This window comes from Neopsephotus bourkii, unplaced genomic scaffold (genome assembly GCF_033783945.1).
Source record: "Neopsephotus bourkii isolate Nb327-2 ecotype Australia unplaced genomic scaffold, CSIRO-AGI_Nbou_v1 NB_1423, whole genome shotgun sequence".
Classification (NCBI taxonomy): domain Eukaryota; kingdom Metazoa; phylum Chordata; class Aves; order Psittaciformes; family Psittacidae; genus Neopsephotus; species Neopsephotus bourkii.
In genome coordinates this window covers 3,856,296-3,877,159 of record NW_026901900.1, presented here as the reverse complement: position 1 = coordinate 3,877,159, position 20,864 = coordinate 3,856,296, and the positions used below count along the sequence as shown (strand labels likewise).

The 20,864-nt window shown below is 43.0% G+C and overlaps 1 protein-coding gene across 4 annotated transcripts in view; it reads right to left on the bottom strand.

Annotated features, from left to right (window-relative positions):
- CAMK1D (calcium/calmodulin dependent protein kinase ID) overlaps positions 1 to 20,864 on the bottom strand; it is a 219,777-nt gene that overhangs the window by 117,213 nt on the left and 81,700 nt on the right. For 3 of the 4 annotated variants that reach the window (XM_061368111.1, XM_061368112.1, XM_061368110.1), the window contains exon 2: positions 6,021 to 6,152. The exons of the other annotated variant lie outside the window; for it this stretch is intronic. In XM_061368111.1, the coding sequence (XP_061224095.1) occupies positions 6,021 to 6,152 (132 nt within the window). The remainder of the gene's footprint in view (positions 1 to 6,020; positions 6,153 to 20,864) is intronic. 4 annotated transcript variants of the gene reach the window in all.

Here is a 20,864-nt window from a genome sequence, read left to right as displayed (position 1 = left end):
GGATGCCAAAACATATATCCCTGGAAGGGCCCTACTCTTCCACCACTGACATCAACATCATTAATGGTACCAGTGGGTATCATACCCTGACTGGCAGCCTCATGCTCAGGCTCCCCAGGCCATCCTCAGAGCTGCAGGGCCCCAGTGGGGAGCGGCTTTTGGGATGCCCTGGATTTGCAGTTAGCAGGGCTTGGAGCAGGGCTGCATGGGGAGGGCAGAGCCAGCCTTCTGTCACCCCAGCACAACTGCAGTGGCATGAGCAAGCCAGGTTTTAACAAGTAAATCTACATAAAAGCTTTCTGTGGAAGTGATTACTTAATATAACAACCAGCTGTCTCTTCAATTCTTGCTGAGGCAGCCCATCTTCGCACTGTTATTCACAGAGGGGAAAAAAAGGGGGGGAAGAAAGAAAAAAGCAGCTAGCCTGTTTTGCTGTTTTGTCTATATGGGAAGCACAGCTTCAGAGAAATAATGGTACCTGAGTCGGAGACCCTAAGTCCTTGCTTTATTCTTTCCTAACGATCACATTCATTCCTTTACAGGAAAAAGAGTTCTTACTGCAGGGGTGTAAAGAGGTAATTAGCCATTAACCCTTTAAACCCCAATCTCACAGCTTTTTGTACATCAGCTACATAATCTAATTACCATCACTTTTATGTTAGCACTTATCAGCACAGGATCTGAGTGTCTTCTATTCAGCCAGCCCTGTACTCCAGATGTGTGACCTCACATAGAAAAATAATTACCATAGGAGAGCATTACCAGCAGAGCCTGCAGACTGGGAAACTGGAGTATTGGATCACACAGTCCTGAAAGCGATGTATTTTTTGACCCAGACACAGCTATGGCTTGAACAGATGGGTCTGTCCCCCAGAGTCACTCAGGAACTGAATTGATGAAAAGCCCAAATTTATGTTAGGGCACCTTAAACTTCTGCATGGCTAATTTTATTCAGAATTAATGTAGCCTTTGATTCTAAGTTAAACTGCACAGAAGAGTTTAATAAGAGGTAACTAACGGGGTTTCAAAACTAAATATGGATTAATCTTCCTAGAAGCTACCAGGTTAGCCCCACAGGGATGAAGCCTTACGAAGACAAGAATCTGGGACAGAAAGGTTTTAGGGGGAGTCTGTCAATGGGCTACTGAAAAGGAGCAGAAAGGTACAATGTTCTAAATGACCCTTTTATCCTTCATGCCGATCTTGAGGAGAGGTGATTTTTCCGTATTTGTCATGAAGGGTGTTCCTTTTTAATGCCAGGAATGGTGCTACCCGTGGGATGGAGCAAGGGGGTATCTGGCCGTCATTTGATGTATCGGAGAGCATGAATTCCCACAATTTCACCTGCTTCAGGAACACTTTTCACTGCTCTTTTATGTTTAGTTTTGAGGTGGGTATAGCCCTGACCTTCCAGACTTTGCAGGAAGATGTCACCCCTTCTCTCTTCCTGCTCCTTATTATAGCAGCAGATCCTGGCTGTAGGTGCAGGCATACAAGGAGCCAGGCAGCCACCCAGGCATGAATCACTGCCTGGGTGCTCCCAGTGCCCCCCCTTCCTCTTCCAAGGAAATGGGAAGGGAAAGCACCAGCAGAATTCTATCCGTCTTGCTAGAAACAGTTCCATCATGTTTAACAAAAGGCTTCACTCTGCAATTAGCACAGCTATGATTTGTAATAAGGAATTGAATGGTGCTTCTCCCATAGGATCTGGGAGAATAAAGATGAGAGGTAAAGGCAGGATATAACTAACTAGTTATGAAATGATGTTTAAAATCCCTGTTCAGGAGAAACTAGCTAAAGCAGCATATGATCTGCAAGCTGAACAGTATTTGCTTAACAAGGCACTTGTGCATGTTACTGCTATTAAGTAATCAATACACCTGGGTGCAGGGCTACACACAGTTCATCGTTCCTCCTTTGCTTTGCTCTGACTCAGCACTGAATCCATATGATTGTGCAGGTATTACCCAGGCAGCTAGAAAGTTTCTTGTGATAAACAGTGGTGTAGCCAAGAAAAACAACAACAAACAGATGAGGTGTATTTTTCCCTGTCTGACTCTTGTAAGGTTGTTTTATTGTCTTCTTTCTATTTAACTAGAACCTCAGCTTGCTGCTTCTCTGCAGCCCAACTCTTCACATCACCTACTGCCTTCAGGAACCCCTCTAACAGACAATTCATCTTTCAGCATGTTCACACTTGCACAATTACAGTTAAGTGGAAGAAATTTCCTCTACTGTACAGCAAACAATGGAAAGGATTGCATTTACCTTTCTGCTTAAAGCCAGAAAAGAATGGCTTTCAGAGCAGGTTATGAAACTCCCTGCTTCTCAGGTCAGGTTTGTGTCACAGGAAGGTGACCATGTGCTGTTACTCCCCACAGCCAGTTACTTATTAGAGCTGCAATAGCCTTGTCCTAGAGACCCAGTTTTCTTCCTCAGAGATCTTAAACCATAGCATGTTTTCCACTGCAAAAGAAATAAATTTCAATGCCTAAAAATGCTGCAGCTCAGCTTCTCCACCTGCTTTTATGATGAGATGTAGTATTTTGCTCTGTGTTCAGCTACAGGCAGCTAGCACACAACTAGAAGAAAGAGCAACCCTTGTGCACTAGCACATCATCTGGGCTCTAATCAAAGACATTAAGGAAACTGCCCTCCTGATGTGGTACCAAACACAGGTGCCTAGTGGGACTTTCTGCTCTGAAGCATCCCTTTAGGCCTGAGTTCAGCAAGGTGAGCTCGACCTACTGGAACGAGTAACCATCTAAAATTAGGCATGTGCTTAAGCACATTGTCAGGCTCAAGGTTCCAGGTTTGGCTGCAGATTTAGTCTCTTCCAGCACTGCTCTCAACAATGAGCTCCTTCCACTCCACCCCCACCCATGCGAGTCTTTGGGGAATGTTGCCATGGATTTCCACGGGACACAAAAGAGTCCATATTGGAAGAACCCTGTTAAGGTTGCTAGGCGTAAATATTGACTTAACGGCTCTTCCGCCTTTTTTCTTTTTTAAGAACAGATTTGTTGGCCACGGCTGGAAAAATAAAATGATGGAGTATGCAGTGATTCACTCTGGCACTCACACAAACATGCAGATCAGTTGGCTGGCAGCTCGCTCCTCTGTTAGCAGAACATCGCTTCTAAAATGTGTCATTTTGTTTTGGCAGCAAGAGCATCCAAGCCCACAGACACAGAGATAAAATCTCCTACCTTCCATGTACTGTGCATGGGGACTGCTGACCTTCCCCAACACAGAACATTGGATTAATAGCTCAAACAGCTTTTTAGTTGAGACACACAGAAGGACTGACAATCATTTCACACTGAAAGCTCAGCCCAGAGATCTCCCTTCTTGCACGCACTCTCCTGAGTTTGCTGGCACAAGAAATGACCTCAAAATGAACTGCAGGTAAGACTTTTCATTCAGGAGTCTTTTTATTTGAAAGCAGTGTGAAGGCTGCTTCACAGACAATAAATATTAAAACAGACAGTAACTGCTGTGACAGAAGTTCACCCAGGAAGCCAGTGGCAGAAGTGAGAGGGGATCAAGGATCATTTCATTCATGTTTTCATCATCAGGTGCTACTCCTACAGTACTCCATGCATAAACCTTTAGTTCTGACTTTAAAAACCATAATTTAAAATATGACTGCGACACACAACGTGATTTAAACCCTTTTCCATATTGGTTCTGCCAGATCTGGACGGTTTGGCAGGACTGGAAGGGGACAAACCTCCACCAAGGCAGCCTTGGTGGACAAAGCATATGTGATACTTGTGTGTACCAGTCCTAGTCATGGCCAATACAATCCCTGACTGTCCCTAAAAACCTGCTCAAGACACACAGGGGCACAAGCAGCTCACTTGAGAGCTGGCAAAGCTGCAGAGAGTATGTTCAAGATTCCACACTCCAGAACCAGAGGAACCTGAAGAGCTGCATTTCACAGCATTTGGCAGGTATCTGCCAGAAAGTCAGTACCTCATCAGCAGGAAGACAAAAACCTAATGACAGAATTTAGGAGGAGAAAGTCCAGTGGCAGACAAGAGATCCTTCCTTGAAGGATCACAAGGAGTTTGCTTGGTGTACTTTGGGACTTTTACCCCTTTAGAGTTTAAGCACTCACCATAATGCAGTACCATAAAGTGAGAGGAGGATCAACAGACGTGCATATTTGTATTTGCTTTGCATACATCCTCTGTGTCTCTACACCTTCCTCTCAGGGAACAGGGACCTATTCCTACTGCCAGGCATCCTCTATGCACATTGCCTTCAAAACTGGCAGTAAGTTCAAGGCTGCAGCACTTCACAGCCACACAGAGCAGCCTAGGGCTCTGGCATCCTACCCACTACTTAGACCACACATAAACTAGCAACCCCCGCTCAGTATTAAACTACAAGAAGCAAAAGCAAGGACTCTTCGATACCTTTGGAGCTTAGCAACAGCCACTCAGGATCCACTCCACCTCTCCAAAATCTATTTTTACTGACAGCTTTTGAAGCAGAGAATTCATCAAACAGAGAAACAGGTTGATATCCCCCCCTCCTCAACTGTAGGCAGTTATTTTCTAAGTGTTTCCTTGGTGGCACATACACATTCAACACTATGTCTACTAGCAAAGATGCCTATTTTCAGAATAAATACAATCACCTGCAAAGTTTGTATTAGCAACAACTAAGTAGAAGACATCAGGAGATAAAAAAGGATAAATCTCTCTTTTGGTCACAATGTGCATAGGATAAGAGACCAAGTAGATCTAACTGTAGGAATCCTTACTGCATGCCAATATTGCTGTGCTTATACCCACACATGAGTATCAGGGAACAAAGGTTGTTTCAAGCTGTCAGTTATTGGCCATTATTACCTGGCAATGGCAATGGCAACAGTTGAGCTTTATGAGAGGTTCACATTAACACCACACACCAAGTCAACATGCTGCATTTATCACTGGGCTTACGTTGTACAAGTTCAGCAATGAGCAAGCAACTACAACAAATGCTTGTAGCTGTTTGGAGCCCCACTTATGTCCCTCCACTGAAAAGGATCCCCTTTGCCTACTGAGGTGGCTGAGTTTGCCCCTGAACCTGTTCCTTTAGCTTAGGCTGCCTGAGCACTTAGTTCAGATATATCTAGTTAAAGATTTAAGGCCAGTTTTGTCACATGGTGCCATCAGCTCCTACATGACCAAGAGCTGGGCCAAGAAGTCCCACTACAGTGCAGCAAGAATCAGAATGCTCCAGTCCATCATGAACTTCTGTATCATTGTACTACCTTCAATTCAATCAGAAAAGAGGGTACTTTTAGAAGTTTAAAACAAGTTACATGGACCAAGCCTAATGCAACCAATCTCTTTCCATTTCTTGGAAACAAAGTCAAGGGTGGCGAGTTCAGATCCAGGTATCTCAGGTAAGGTGAGATGAATCCCTCCTTTAGGGCGTAAGATGGAGAAGAGGTAAGGATCAAGCTCCTAATGACTTCACTGAATGCATAGTCAGCGGAATTGTGAGCTGACTTTTCCTTATCCAGGTATTCCAAACATGGTCAGGGAAAAATACACACCGTGGACAATCCTTCAAGGATAAGTCCTCCTTCCAGAAGTGACAGAGATTCCTCTCCATGTTACAGGTTACCACCTATATATCTCCTATAACAACCCATAGCAGGCCATAGTTTTAGAGCAATTTGTACAGAGACTGTTTTAAGTACTTAGAGATTATAACCCTGCTCTTGCTCTCCTCAAAGCCAGTGACCCAGCTGCTGTGAAGTGCAGTGGATAAGGTCTTTTTATGGAATCATAGGCTTTATTCAAGCCTAAATCCTCTTCTTTCCCACTCTACAGTCATCTGGATGCATTAATACAAAAGATAACCATAGCATTTTCCATTATATTTTCAGCTTCAATCTCGTCTTCGTGTGATGCGCTGAGCAACCTGCCAGTCACACTTGTCAATCACTGTTCCTGCTCCTTAAATCCAACAGGCTCACTGAAATGAAGAAGCAGAAATGAAAGTCTGATACTTACTTTCTCAGGACTGCAATTTCATTCTCTATGCTGCTTTCCTTTCCCTTCAGTGCTTTCTTGGGAATGCACTTGACTGCAAAGAGTTTCCCACTTGCTCTCTCTTCAGCCAAAACAACTTCAGAGAATGCACCCCTGAAAGAAGAAAAGAAAAACCCTGGTTTTAAGTGATGCCTTTTGTTTGGAAGCCGTTAACTGAAATGTATCATTGAATAAAGTTCTTCTTGTGCCTTTTGGAAGTTGCTCTTATTAACCACAGTAATGGCATTACGAGCATCTTTGCCTTTACAAACATACGCAGACATTCACACTGACACAAAGCACTAAAGGCTTACCAAATACTACACTTTTAATAAAGGACCATAGTCCCAGCAGAGGTATGAGCAAAGCTGGAAGATCAGAAAGTACCATTTCTGCACACAAAGGCATTGACCATGGTCCGTGCTGATTTAATGATGATGGACCTTTTCCCTTCCTGAGGTTTTTGGAGGAGCAGCACAAATGCCCTAGGACTCAGTGACACACCAGTGCCAAGAGCACTCCCGGTTCCTCAGTGACCACAAGAGGTCAGGGCCTCCACTTCGGTCCTCACTGACAGCCCAGAGCATCTCTGACCCTTGGCTCAACCCTGACTCAGACAGGGAAGCAGCGTCAGACCTTCTCTATGCGTATTGAGTTATTCCACAACACAAACTGCTGTGTGTAACCGCTAAAGCCAAAGGACTGGGTTAAATCACAAGTCCAAACAGCCTCCCTATGGTTACCCCAGAGAGGATTACACAAATAAAGAAACTTCATCACAGCAGCCAGCCACTAATTGCCTAGAGTGGGCAGTGCCTCTCCTCCATTCGATTATTCCATAACAGTGTATTATTTCTTGCACTTTCACCGCTTCCTCCAAAGCATCTGGACCTGACTGAGAAAAGGCCAGGAAAATGTTACAGTCTGTGCTATATACACTTTCTTTTTGCTGTTCTCACACTGTTTTCCAAGCATTCAAGCATCATTTAGACAATGCTGGTCTGGACAAACCTTTGTTGTGGCATACTAAGACCATTCTCATGTTCTGGTGCTTGTTAATGGTGCAGCGGTGAGGTACTGGACCAGACAGAGCATTGGCCTGATGAGGAACAGCACATCTTTGTTCCTCTTCACCAAAACCTCTTCCTAAAGCACCCACTTTGTCCAAGAGTGATCAGAGACAAGGACTTGGCTAACCAGATCACAACTGAAGGATCCACCACCTGAAGGTTCGTATTTTATTTATACAAAACAAAGAGGCAGGAAGCTTTCCTTTATTATTTCCCACCCATCAATAGATTATTCTGCTCTACTACATAGCTCTCTGTGAACAACGCTTGGGAGCATGCTAAGCAAACCCAACCACACTCCAGCCCGCCCTGAAGGTGTTAATGTTTGACCACAGCCTCATTTAGCTACCACAGACTTTCTCTGATTCACTCCCCACAACTGCTTGTGGATAAACAGAAGCATTTCCTTTCCTGACCAGCCTCTTCTCTAAGTCATGAACTTCAATGACACAACCAAGTGGCTCAACCAAAGGTTCCTGAGTTGCAAAACAACTGAATGAATCATTAAGCCTGTGGATAAGCAAAAGGAAGAGGCTGCTGCTTTGGAAAGCAAGCACCTGTTTACCCAGAAATGCCTTTTTAGCCAGCAGTGATAGGGAAATGGTGACGGGAAGTTTAGGAATGGATGCAAAGAGACTTTAGCAAACTGTTCCGGCGGATGTTTGACAGCTTGTGACGCCCTGAACCAAGAACATTTTGCCTCATTTCTGCTAAAAAAGACAGACTCTGACCACATTCACACCACTCTTAACTATGGGAATGATTCACTGTTTTCTGCTTTGTGTATTATCTACCATGGCATGTCACAGCATCATGGACTCCAATTCAGAGTCCACGCAACTCATTCTAATGGCTTGTGCAATCAAACCGCTCAAACTGTTTTTTAAGACATATTGTTTCCTTTCCTATTATCAACAGTCCCAGTCATTTGGTTCACCAAACAAAATTTTCATCCTGACCCTCATGCTTGGGACAGCCAGACCAGAACTGCAATAAAACCCTTTTACTGCAAAGCCCTAAGACCTCTCAGTGCTTATCAGCTTTGGTTGCAGACCAGGGTGCTCAGAAACATACAGGACTGCTCCCAGCTATATTTCATGAGCCCGTTAAACCCCAACTGCTTAAGCTTTCAACACTGCACTTCACTCTAGCTGTGTCTTGAACAAGCTTTTTGCCTTCAGTTAAATGCCATTAAAAGCAGCATATTCATATCGGTCATTTACTGATCATACAACCCTCCCAGCATTTACAATATTATAAAAACACAGAGAAATCTCATCCCAATCTGGATTTCATTGTTGTTCTCAGGCAACAAAATAAAGGAAATGCCTTTATTTCCCTTTATGCAATAAAGGCAGGTTTGGGAAACGCCTCTATTTCAGCTGCCTTCACTGTGTTGCTGGGTTTCTTTCTTCACTTATCAGGGCAGCCACGCGGTTCAGTGCTTGGAAACAGCCTCTGTGGGTTTAAATGACATTTTTTTCAGGAGCTCCAAGATACTCATAAAACCCAGTTCCAGATCTCCTTAACAATATTTCTCATTAAAGCATGAAATAAGCTAAACCTCGTCTACAGCATTTGCTCACATGTCAACCCTTGGCACTGACAGGGCGCTTTTTCACATCGAATTTTATATGAGGCCATGGCATGAAATTGATGGTGCTGGGAAGAGCCCCCAGGCAATGGTGGGGGAGCATGAGGGCGGATCTGCCGGGAAGGCAGGAGGGAGATGCCAAGCAGTCTGCACTATCCTGTGCAGTATATGTGCTCCTGTGTCCACAGAGCAAGGGGCTGGGGAGAGCAAGAATTCAATGGACAAAAAGTGAAGTGCTAGAAGAAAAGGGAAGGGAGGGAACAGATGCAGACAGGGATCAAAGAGTTAAACACAGATTGAGAGGAACCAACGGTACAGGGCAAGAAGAAAGAAATTATAGCAGGAAGCATCAGCAAGGAAAAGGCAGCAAAGACATTCCTGGAGTCTGGTGGAGTCAGGGGAGAGTCAGAAATAATAGTGACTAGATGGGCAAGCAATTAACATATTTCAAACATACAGCTGAATTCATCCACCCTTAATGAACCTATCCAACCCCACTAAACCCCTCTTGACTCATGCATGAATAGATAAATACCAAAGACAAAGTCAGAAAGACAAGGCTGCTCATTTTCTTGCTACCAGGAATATTGCTGTGAGCAAATTGTCTGCCTCCTCAAAACCCCAGAACTACTGACTTGGCAGGCTTGTTAAAGACAACTTTTTTTCCTCCCAAAGAATTAATGCGGCCTTTAAAATCAAGGCATTAATGAAGGAAGCGATTTATCTCTAAGAATTTATGATTCTTTATTGGGGATTAAACATTAATTGTATACAAAGTTCTGTAGAGAAGTTTGGATTTGGATAATGTTGCATTTTACACCATCAAAGTGACAGGACTTCTTGTGAAAAGGACATGGCTTCCATTAAGCACCATCAAGCCATGTTATATGATAAAAAAAGGAAAGAAAAAACTATAACAGAGATGTTGGACAAGCAGAATGCTACATGTCTGCAGCTCAGACAAGGCTCTGGATTGAAACCCCACCTCTCCTAGGAGGTACCCTATGTCTCTACAAAACATTATGTTCTCAAGATCTGCTATTTGCAACCCATATGCCAGTATCTCCATGGCCATCGCAGCAAGCCAGAAAGAGATTCAGAAACCTCTTTGTCAATCTTGCATTTTGAACCAGGAGGTTTTTTCTGGAATTTCATATATGGAGAAAACACCATTTCTGTGAAGGGCACAAGCAAACAGGGATATTTTTTTATTCTGTGAAATACTGATATACTGACAAGGTGCTTGTGAAAATATTTGGTGAATTTTATTCCCCTTCCTCCCCCAAAAAATATGGTTGAAAAAAAGTATTTTCACACTCTGATACAGAAACATTTTTTTTAAACAGGGAGAAGAGGTTAAGTGATTAAAAGTTATGATTTTAAAGGCATCTACAATGGTTGGAATGTCTCATTCTCTTCAGCTGGGAGAGAGGTAATTGCAACTGTCCCAAGGTGCCTCTAGACCCACCTTTGCCTCTCTAAAGAGAGGCTTCAACACCCTTCAGGAGCTCTCCTTGTCCTGCCTGGATATTATAGCAAACAAATAAAAAACCATCATGGTTTTGAGGAAGTAGGACAGTGATGGAAATGGGTGAGAAACTTCTGCAAAATCAAACCACCTTTAGCAGCTGAGATACATGCGCGACAACAACCTATTTTTGCAAGTTTTGACCATGTTACCGTTTACTCTAGAGGCTTCATTCTTTTCAAACTTCTAATTAAGGCATGGAATAATTTTATGATCTAGATCATTCTTAATGTGATTAGGAACAATGTGGGGGGGGAGAGGTTAAATGACTTGGTGAGTGACATTGAGATAACGGCAAATTCTAGAAGGTGATCAAGATGTTAAAACTTCTCACCCTTTTGCATGTATCATGCATCTGGTCCATGCAGATCTTATGAGATGCCAATCTTTTATAGTTTTAATTATTTCTCATCTGGTTATTTTCTTTAATCTAGATTTAAAGATTAGGACTTTAACATTAACATTAGAATACAAATATCATTCATACCTAAACAGACTGGATTTTCTATTAGAAAACAAGGGCTGTGAGGCTAGGCTATCCTGCAGATCAAAGCAAAATAAAGGACAAATAACTTTTTCCTTCATCTGTTTGAACTATAATTTAATATGAACATTTAATTTCTGAAATACAATGAACAACATAGACTGTGACAGCAAGTCTGTTCTTATTCTCAAGAAGAACTGCTGTCACAAAAATACTGACAAAGTGAAGACAAAGAGTTGATGGAGGGATAAAACTTAATTTTTCCATTTGCAGAGACCTCCATGTTGAGCAGTTTTCCGCTGCATTAGCAGGTGCTTTGTCATTCTAAATCAACAGACATAGCTAGGAAACAGATTTTACATCTTCGAGCTGTGTATAGCTAATGATCTTAATTATGCTACACTTGGTTTTCTGTGTGGACTTTGCCACAGCCAAACCATGGGGGGAAAAAACAGCAAACACTCATCATCGGAAAAATAAACCGTGTCCACAGTGAAAATTAACCTGAGATGGGACACTGAATCAAAGTGAGACTGTCAAAGCAGGTCATTTCTGTAGCATGGCTTTGGCAACCACACACCAATTGTACTCCTTGACTCCCCAAAGAAAGGTTACTTTCCACAAATAGAGGCAGGTATGTAAGAAAAGTCTTCTCTGGCATTTTCACAGCTTTTCCCATGACCCTTAAGGAGTTAACTGTGGGATGAGAACAGGCTCTGCATAACCAGCACATACCAGGTTGATTCTGGTCATAGAATCATAGAATAGTTAGGGTTGAAAAGGATCATCAAGTTCCAACCCCCCTGCCATGGGCAGTGTCACCTCACACTAAACCATGCCACCCAAGGCTCTGTCCAACTTGGCCTTGAACACTGCCAGGAATGGAGCGTTCACAGCTTCCTTGGGCAACCCATTCCAGTGCCTCACCACCCTCACAGTAAAGAACTCCTTCCTTATATCTAACCTGAACTTCCCCTGTCTAAGTTTGAACCCATTATCCCTTGTCCTGTCTCTACAGTCCCTAATGAAGAGTCCCTCTCCAGCATCCTTGTAGGCCCTCTTCAGATACTGGAAGGCTGCTATGAGGTCACCATGCAGCCTTCTCTTCTCCAGACTAGTTTTCTACTAAATCCTTTCTTCTGCACCAGTCATGTTCTATATTTTTTTATTAAATTTTCTACTCAGTTGTTTCTGTCACACATCTTCATCGTACCAGATTCCAGGCTCATCCCAACATAAACTCAATGAAGTTTTTCTCTCCAAAGTCATGTCCATAAATGTTTGACAGCTGTGTAAAAATGAATTTACAATGAAACTTTTCAATAGGATGATGATGTCCGAATTCAAAGTTAACAGAACTGAAGTGTGGAGGGTGTTTTTACCCAGCCAAGAACAAAGGAGAAGGATTTCAGTACTATTATTTGTGGTACAGAAGTCAAATATCCTTACACATTCCCAAGAGGTGAATACAAATTTATTGGAAGAGGAACACACACTGCCTAATTGGGTTGAAGTCATCTATTTTTTAGACGACAAATGCTTTTTCTAGCTATTTTCATTCATCAAACACACAGTCCCACCCGTGCAGCCCCTTCTATGGGAATGCTTCCTCTGCCTGGGCAAGAGCAGAGCAATCAGGATCGCTGTATTAACACTGGTATTTTTAGCCTTACCACTCATTTAATTTCCACTAAGCCACCCAGCAACTACTGAAAATCCTGGTTTCCAACCTGGGGCCCAGTGTTTGCTGTAACACCAGTCATGGCTCTGCCCTGGGCTCTGTCTGACCCTGGCTCCTTTGCCAGGACTGACCCTGATCCCCACCTGCAATGATGTCCCCCATTCCCACAGAGATGCCCAGGGCCGGGGCTGCTGTTATCCATCGCAGACGATGTACAACACTTCAACTGTGCCAAAATGCTATAGCCTGACGGACACTCAAACAACAATGGCAAGGGGCAAAAATACTCTTTGATGGTGTTGCCTGTAGCAAGGAGCACTGGACCTTTCTGGACCACCTTTCCAGACCACTGACACATTTCTCTATGGCCTGAGCTATTGCCCTGTGCCAATACGCTCAGCATTTTGACCAAGATAGAAGGTGCATTAAGATAAGACCACTGGGGTCTTCCAACGAGCAGCCACTTCCTCACAGTGTGAGAAAAGCCCAGGAATCACCATGCCCAGGGATGGGCAGCACATCCCCAGCTCTAGACTTCATCTCTCCAACTACCTTTGCTGCTCCTGCTCTAATATAATTGTGGGGAGAGAGGAGCCACATTAATACACAGATCTCTGACAGGACTTATAACCATGACCATAACGGAGACACCCAACAATATCTTACTGAAGGTAGAGCTTCCTTCCCCTCCTTACAAACCAGTTTGGTTTTCTCCCTCCATTACAGGGTGACTCACTGTGATAGAATGAGCAGAACAAAGCTTTTATCTTGAATAGTCACCAAAAGTGTTTGGGTTTAACTTCCATTTTTTGGGGTACTATTATCTACAATTACAACAGCAGCTTAGTGTTTTGACAGTTTTTGTCACCAGAGTCAGCTGCAAGAATTTTAATGCCAATTTGAGGCTTATAATTTCTTCTGTTTTAGTTACTCAATGTTTTATATTCTCAGGGGGAAAAATCAAAATAAAAAAAAACCCAAACATCAAAAAAATAAAATTAAGACTGAAAATCCATGTCAGCTACTTAAAGGAAAGCTACTTAGAGGAGAAAGACTTCTATGAAGCCAGAAAACACCAATTTAAAGTTTCACATGATAAAGCATGAATTTATAACGATATAGTCAAGGCAGTTTCCTTCACACCCCTGTCTCTTCCCCTGGACCACCTCCATCAGAACACAATCACCTTGTTAATGGCCAACAATCATTTTCACCCAAGTCAAAAATTGCTGGAAACTGTTCAGACCATTCTGTAGTCAAAATCAGTTCTTTACTCCAGGATGAATTTCAAGTTCACAGCAGGGCATGGCACACACCACCAGCATTCCTTGCCACTGAGAAACTCCCATCTCTTCCTTCAAGCACAATGTTGTGAGGCATCAGAAAAGGTGCCACACTGCTCCACTGCATCCTGAGCACTGCCCTGGCCCATCAACGAGCCAGCTCAGCTCCCGCTTGAAAGGCCAGCAGGGAAAAGCCACGTTTGAGACCTGTACTGTAATGCAGGCAGGAGAGCAGAGAGCACTGTTGGTATGGCTTCCAGCCATGGGGATGGGAAATCCCACAGTGCTTGCAGCACTCCAACTCATACATGAGCAGGGTGAAGGAACCAAAACACCAAGGGCCAAGGAGATTCCCAGGCAAGAAAAGCCATTATGTGCAGAGCAGAGCAAGGCATACACGATTCAGTGCCATAAAACTTAGGTTCAAAGATGAATAAACCCCATGAAGCACAGAAATTAAGTCAAAAAGAAAAGTTTCTGCAGAAGCTGTTCTCTTTCTGAGATCAACTAATTTGTTTTAGCTGCCTGGTGTATGCTAATTTAATAGGATGCTATGCAGTCTGTTCTGAGACAGTGATGCATGGATACTAAAAAGGGAAACTTGCCCAGCACAGATCCCCAGTCATGTTTGTTATTACAGTCCTCTTCTTTCCTGAACTCTTTGCTCCTTTCTTATTAATCCTGACCCCTATTACAAAGGAAAGTATTGTCTCTACAGGCCTATTACGTTTACATTACATCCTCAGTGGCAATCACAGTAAAGCTATCCAGAATCACAAGTAAAACATACAGCTTTCTGTACAGAGATCTTCCTTCCATTATACACCTCACAAAGGAGCTGTTATGCAGTTTATTTTCTCCACCGATGATCCCTTTCTCTCCAAAGTGACTATTTGAATACCTTTTTTCCACTTTCATCTTATAAGACCAAAGTTGCTCATTGTCTCCCAGGATTTATCTGATGGCAACATTCTCATGAGGAAATAACCTTTCTTCTTCTAATAATGACCTCAAACCTTTCTTGAGGCAAAAGTGATCTCCATAATTTTTTTCAAAGCACTTCCCTGTTCTGACACTGATCTATGCAGGGTCTATTACAACACATCTGATTTCTGGAGACCTTATCTGGCCAGTTAAAGCAGATTACACCAAATTGAAAAAGCATGTTTCCTCTTCCACACAGAAGCCTAAGAAAAGATCTGGCATAGCATGGCACTCTCCAAGAGGCTGGATCAATTAAGAAACAACTAGATGACAGTGCATCTTTTAAAGCAAAGCCAAGCCAGTGCAGACACTATAGTTTTGCTTGCAACAATTCCTATGTTCATTCTAAAGAGAAGGTTTCAGTTAAGATGAAACTAGAAACTGCCTAAAGATCAAATAACTTCGAAGTTGTGTCTAAACAATGGGAAACTCCCAATTAGTCAGGAGTTTTGCCTAAAGGTGTCTGGACCTTCACAAATCCTAGTTGCAGAAGTATACACAGCACCCCGGTCCTTCAGGTGGTATTTGTCTCTCTACAAAGCAAAGCCAAACTATCAGTTCTGGCGGTCTTCCTCAGTGATCATAAGCAAACAATTGTATTAATTGACCTATGATTTTCAAACACCAACCCCGTCCTTCATGAGCTGTATTGCCCATTCTACAGATGAGGGACTTGAGGAACAGGAACCACATGGGCCAATTCTTTTTGTTCAACTTTGATATTTTAAAAGCTGGGAGCTTTGCATAATCTAAAAATGACATCCTCATTTTGTACTCGAGAAACATCTCCAGCAGAAGATTCCATCCCATCCAAAAATATATTGAAGGCAGCACACTATGACTCTGTAGGAATCCTTAAACCCTGTCAACCAAAAATCCCCTGCTCCATTTGGTGCCTACCTCCAGTCAAAGAGCACATCTCAGATGCATAGACATTAGCACCATGATGCCTGTTAGGCAGATGCAATTAAGTTAAATGACTTCCAAGCCTTAGGATCCAGTCTTACTTCCAGAGAAGCCAGAGTGACCACCCAGCATGAAAGTTCTCTGACCACATCTTAGTGGGTTGTTGACAACTAAGCTATTCCCCCCTGGCTGAGAGATGGCCAATACAGCAGTGCTGGGTTAAGTACCTAACACTGGTCAAATGAGTCATACCCTAAACACATCTCCTGGTCTTTGCTGAGTGCAAAAGGAGCCTAGGGGGAGAGATGAAGATATCTACAGTGTGGACACCCTGAAAGCTAGGGCAAACAAATCTCCTTGCCAACTCATAGGACCTGAGTATACAGAACAACCATATATGTAAAACAGGATTAGCAGTTGTATGCTTCTACGCCTATGATCACAGCATGGCTCCTGCCTATTCTAAGGACAAATTTAGATTAGTTAACCAGACCATGAAACCAAGGCACATCTCCTGGAATCTGCTTTTTCCAGTTTAATCCTTCAGACCCAATCTACAGCCCCCAGTCAGGAAGTGCTCCCCGTGAGCATGAGCAGCCACTGAAAGAAGAGGCCACAGGGTTCAGAGCTGTCACAAGCACAGCTGAGCAATTCCCATTGTGTAAGATCTCTTCTGTGCCACTACGAAACTAATTGACTTGTTCTCATCCTGTTGTTACCCAGCCAGCCACTCTCACATATCTGTTTTAAATATTTGGACTAAAAATGATGTGTACTTTGTATCCTCGCCCAGTGCAAGTCATAGCTTAGAGTTAAAAAAAAAGAAGACACAATTCAGTACAATGGAATATAAATTGTTTCATAGCTCAGGACTGAGCTCTGGTAAGAAAAGCCACCACAGGATATCCAGAGGTCCATCTGCAGTCCTACTTCCAACAGCCACCTCTTAAAACACTAGGAGACTGTTTACTTTCCTACTTCCCAGCCTCTTTGCTCATGTATCCACATGCAGTTTCATGTCTGAGCTAAGGAACATTATGAAATCTTAGCAAACTGGTCTGCCTAGTAACTGGCAAGCTTGAAAATAAACATCTTGGCAAAGATGATTTTAGTGTAACTGCACACAGAAGTTATCAAGCACTTCTGAAACTCATGGATACTTCCGCAAAAAGAATTGCCACGCACCTTCCAGGTGGATGAGCCTCAGTCAATCTCACTCAAATCTCACTGCAAAAAGGGGTTTCCTTTCAGCTTCTGTTGATGAGGCATTTCTCTGTAGCTCCATGTTTAAGGTGCTGTGTTGAGACTACTAAGGTTGCTCACAAAATAGAAGCAGCACCGGCACAGTTTTCCTCCCATAATCTTATTGCTCTGGAGAAGAGAAGGCTCCAGGGAGAACTTAGAGCAGCTTCCATTGCCTAAATAGGCCAACAAAAAGCCTGGAGAGGGACTTTGCAAGGGCCTGTAAGGACAGGACAAGGGGGAATGGCTTTAAGTTGAAAGAGGGTAGATTTAGGCTAGATATTAGGCAGAAGTTCTTCCCTGTGAGGGTGCTGAGGCACTGGCACAGGGTGCCCAGAGAACCTGTGGCTGCCCCATCTCCGGCAGTGTTCAAGGCCAGGTTGGACACAGGGGCTTGGAGCAACCTGCTCTAGTGGAAGGTGTCTCTGCCCGTGGCAGTGGGTTGGAACTGGAGGGGCTTTAAGGTCCCTTCCAACCCAAATCATTCAATGATTCTGTTATTGACCCTAAGAAAGGCTTTAGATTCCTGGTTTAATAGCAACCAGTTTAGTCTTCATAGAAAACAATCAGCAATCTATTTATCAACCTTGCTGATAAGGAGATGAAGACTGGGGACCTCCAGATCTGCCTAGGCAAGATGCTGCTACTGAGCTTCACCTGGCTCACCAGAACTGTGACAGACTGATTGACTGCAGCTTCAGCACACCGTACCAGCACACCTCAACACTGGGCTACTCATGCCCCAGTATTCCCCTTCCATTCTCCAGTGAGCAACAGCACAGATGGAATCACTGTCAGTGTCACAAGCAGCTCACAAACACCAACTGAAGTCAACTGCTGCGCAGGGATGTCCTTCTGTGTTGTAAACCTTCAACAGAAACAATCTGACAGCAACACTGATTCCCTTTATCTGAAATGCAATCATTGTACATTATAGTCTCATAACACAATCAACGAGTTTCCTAGGAGATGTCTGCCACGCTCCCTACCTATTTATAAAAATGAAATTTCTCAGAACTCATTTCCATCTCAGGTTGACATGCTACATGCACAGTGACAATCACCACCACTGTGCTCCTCAGCCTTCGTGCAGGTCTAGATAACCCAGCCCAAGCCTTGGACAGCAGGGCTGAGCGGTACCATAACATGCCCAAGGAGCTGGATTGAGGGTGGGAAGAGGGGGACACAGCTCTTCAAACCTGACAGCAATAATTTCTGTGTTTCTTTGGAAGCTGCCGCATCATTTCAAACATGAATAAAAAGGATGTAGCATATTGTCCTCTCAGGTTGTGGACACCGCAGAAGATGGAATTCTCCCCAGAAGGATTGCAAAAGAACACTGACAGAGTGACAAGGAACATTGGATTGCAGGAATCTCTCTCCCAGTGGACTGTAAAGGTTGTCTGAGAGCTAATTCCCAAAAAGTATCATCAGCAGCAGGCCACTGGCAGTGAATTGAGAGGCTAAACTGAGCCTGGTCCAGCCAGTAAAAGCTGCTGTAAGTTGTGTGTGTTACAGATGTGCTGTGGTTGGAAAGCCAGCCCACAGAAGAGATGGGCTGCAGAGTATCCAAAACAGGTTAAAAGCTGATTAAAGGGAAAAGTTAGAAAGATTCCAAAATTTGGCTTCCTGGGAGTTTCTGTTCATTCTCACTAAATGGGTTTGGAGGAGAGGAAAGGTTGGACACTTAATCCTGACAGCAAGTGCACAAGTTGATCCCTGGGGTCATTTTAGGAATAGATCAAAATAAGATGGTGTCTCTCCTCACCATTATCAGACAGGGAGGTTCACTATGAAGCAATAAGCTTTGAGTCCTTTAAAACATGACAGGTCAAAAGGATGCATAGGAAGCTGCTGGAATAGCAGAAAAAGCATGATACTTCCTTGGGGAAACAAGTTTTGCTTTTTGCTATGAGTAAGAGCCAAATTTCATTAGAAACTATGCTCTCTGAAACAAAGCCTTTTCCCCGTTAAACTATTTCAATTTCTAAGTGAATAAGAACTCACTCCAAAAGAACAGAGACTCGCTACAAAAGAGCATGTAAACTCACATGGCTTGCTCACAAAATGTATCCTTTTTACCTGGCTAAAGGAAGACATAAAGAAGGCAAAAAATGCTCAACAGAGTTAAGCAACAGGGTTTCCCCAGTCCAGGGTCCTTTCATGAGTCATAGACATTAACAGTTATTTAAAGAAAGAGTTTAAGATGTGGAGTTCATGCAGCATATGACTTCCTACTACCCCATTTATCTCCATAGCCTTCAATAATCAGTGATTCAGAAAACGGATCTCTATTCAAGAGATTGACCCATCATTTATTAGCTAAATATCCTCTACCAACCTATGTAATTCATTTTCTTCAAGCCATTTACCCTTTAAATTTCACAGTCTCCTGTAGAATTGAGTTCCACTGAGTATAAATTACAGGAGAAAACAGTTCTTGTTCATTTTACATTTGCTGCTTGGTAATTTCATTTCATAACTCTTTGGGAAATCACATTTAAAATATGTTAAGTAACCACATGCTTTCCCATGTCACGTAACAGGTTTTAATCACAAATAGAACAAATGGTTTTTAAACCAGTACTAGAGAGTGATGCTAGAAACAATCAGCAAAAGGAGTCTGCAAGAACAGGATTGCCCTTCACACTCCACAGCAAGAAACTCTAACTATAGTAGGATATACATGAGACAAACCCAAAATTCTTAGGAAGGAGATACAACCTCTCATACTGGGCTAAAACTTCAGTGTTTTTTTAATACTTCTTTTAATTCTGAAAGAAGTATAAAAATGAGGGAATTTGTTATACAAGAATTGAGAAGGTCCTAGCAGACAGAACCAGGAGAGTTAAAACTTGCAGGAGGCGTAAGGACTGTTTAAAAACATCAATGCTTCAAACCCAGACCAAATATACACCCCATGTAAAGAAGCTCTAGAAAGAGAAGTCTGGTAGGCCAAGTATCTGCACAAGTAAAACTATGAAAAGTAAGACAGCGCCCTCAAAATCAGAAGTTGGTTGTCCAAATCGGGAAACAAAACAGGATTTTAAGTTCTAATGGGTAAAATATAAAAACTCCAACTGGCAGGAAAAAGCATCTAAAGAACAAGTAGCACCAGGCAGGAAATTCAATAAAGACTGTTTTGCACGTATCAGAAGCCAGAAGTGAGCCGGATCACTGGCAGAGTGGGAAGCAATCAAGTACAGAAGCAGCATGAATAGACCAATGGCTATAAAAGACTTTCTGGCATTTGTGCTTGCTGCAGTGAGGTTCAGGGAGGTTCTTACACTGCAAACCTTCTTTACAAGACTGGTAGAAGAGATTATAGACTGGACTAACTCAACTATTCTAGGGGAACTTAGCCGTGAAATTACCAGAGCTCTAAACACGGGCTGAAATCTCTCTCTTAAAGCCTTATGGGTCCCCAAAAATTAGAAGGCAGTTTATGTGACACAGTTTTTAAAAAGTGATTCAAAGGAACAATTCAGGAATTAATTGGAAAGAACTCCAAATGGAGCAGGGAAGGTGATCACTATCCCTTCCAATGCAAGGCTGAGGCAAGAGCACATGAGGGTAGGAAGGACCCACTTCAAAACGCTACATCCAGCTTCTTTCCATAGGGCACAGTAGATATTGACAAGGATTCAGAAAACAACTTGAAAAGTACTGGTGATACAATTAATCTCAGACTACTAAAGACACCATTTGTATCACAGCAAACGCCTGCACAAATCTCGCTGAATGCAAGGGGAGTGCTCACACTATTATAATAATTACATTATTGTTAAATGCTGATCTGTACTTTCCTCCCCAGACATCTGGCATTGGCTGCAGGGACAGGACACTGGCTGAGCTGCATTTTCAGTCTGACCCAGTACAGCTGTTGCTATGGTCGATTAATGTGGTGGAGCCAGCAGCAGCCAACAGTAACTCATGGGGAAAAAATGCGTATGCAAAATGCATGGAGAATCAAGCCCATCACTGAGACAAATGGGAACTTCTTTAGGGTTAACCCATGGCAGAAAGCAAGGGAAAGTGTATGCAAAATATTGTC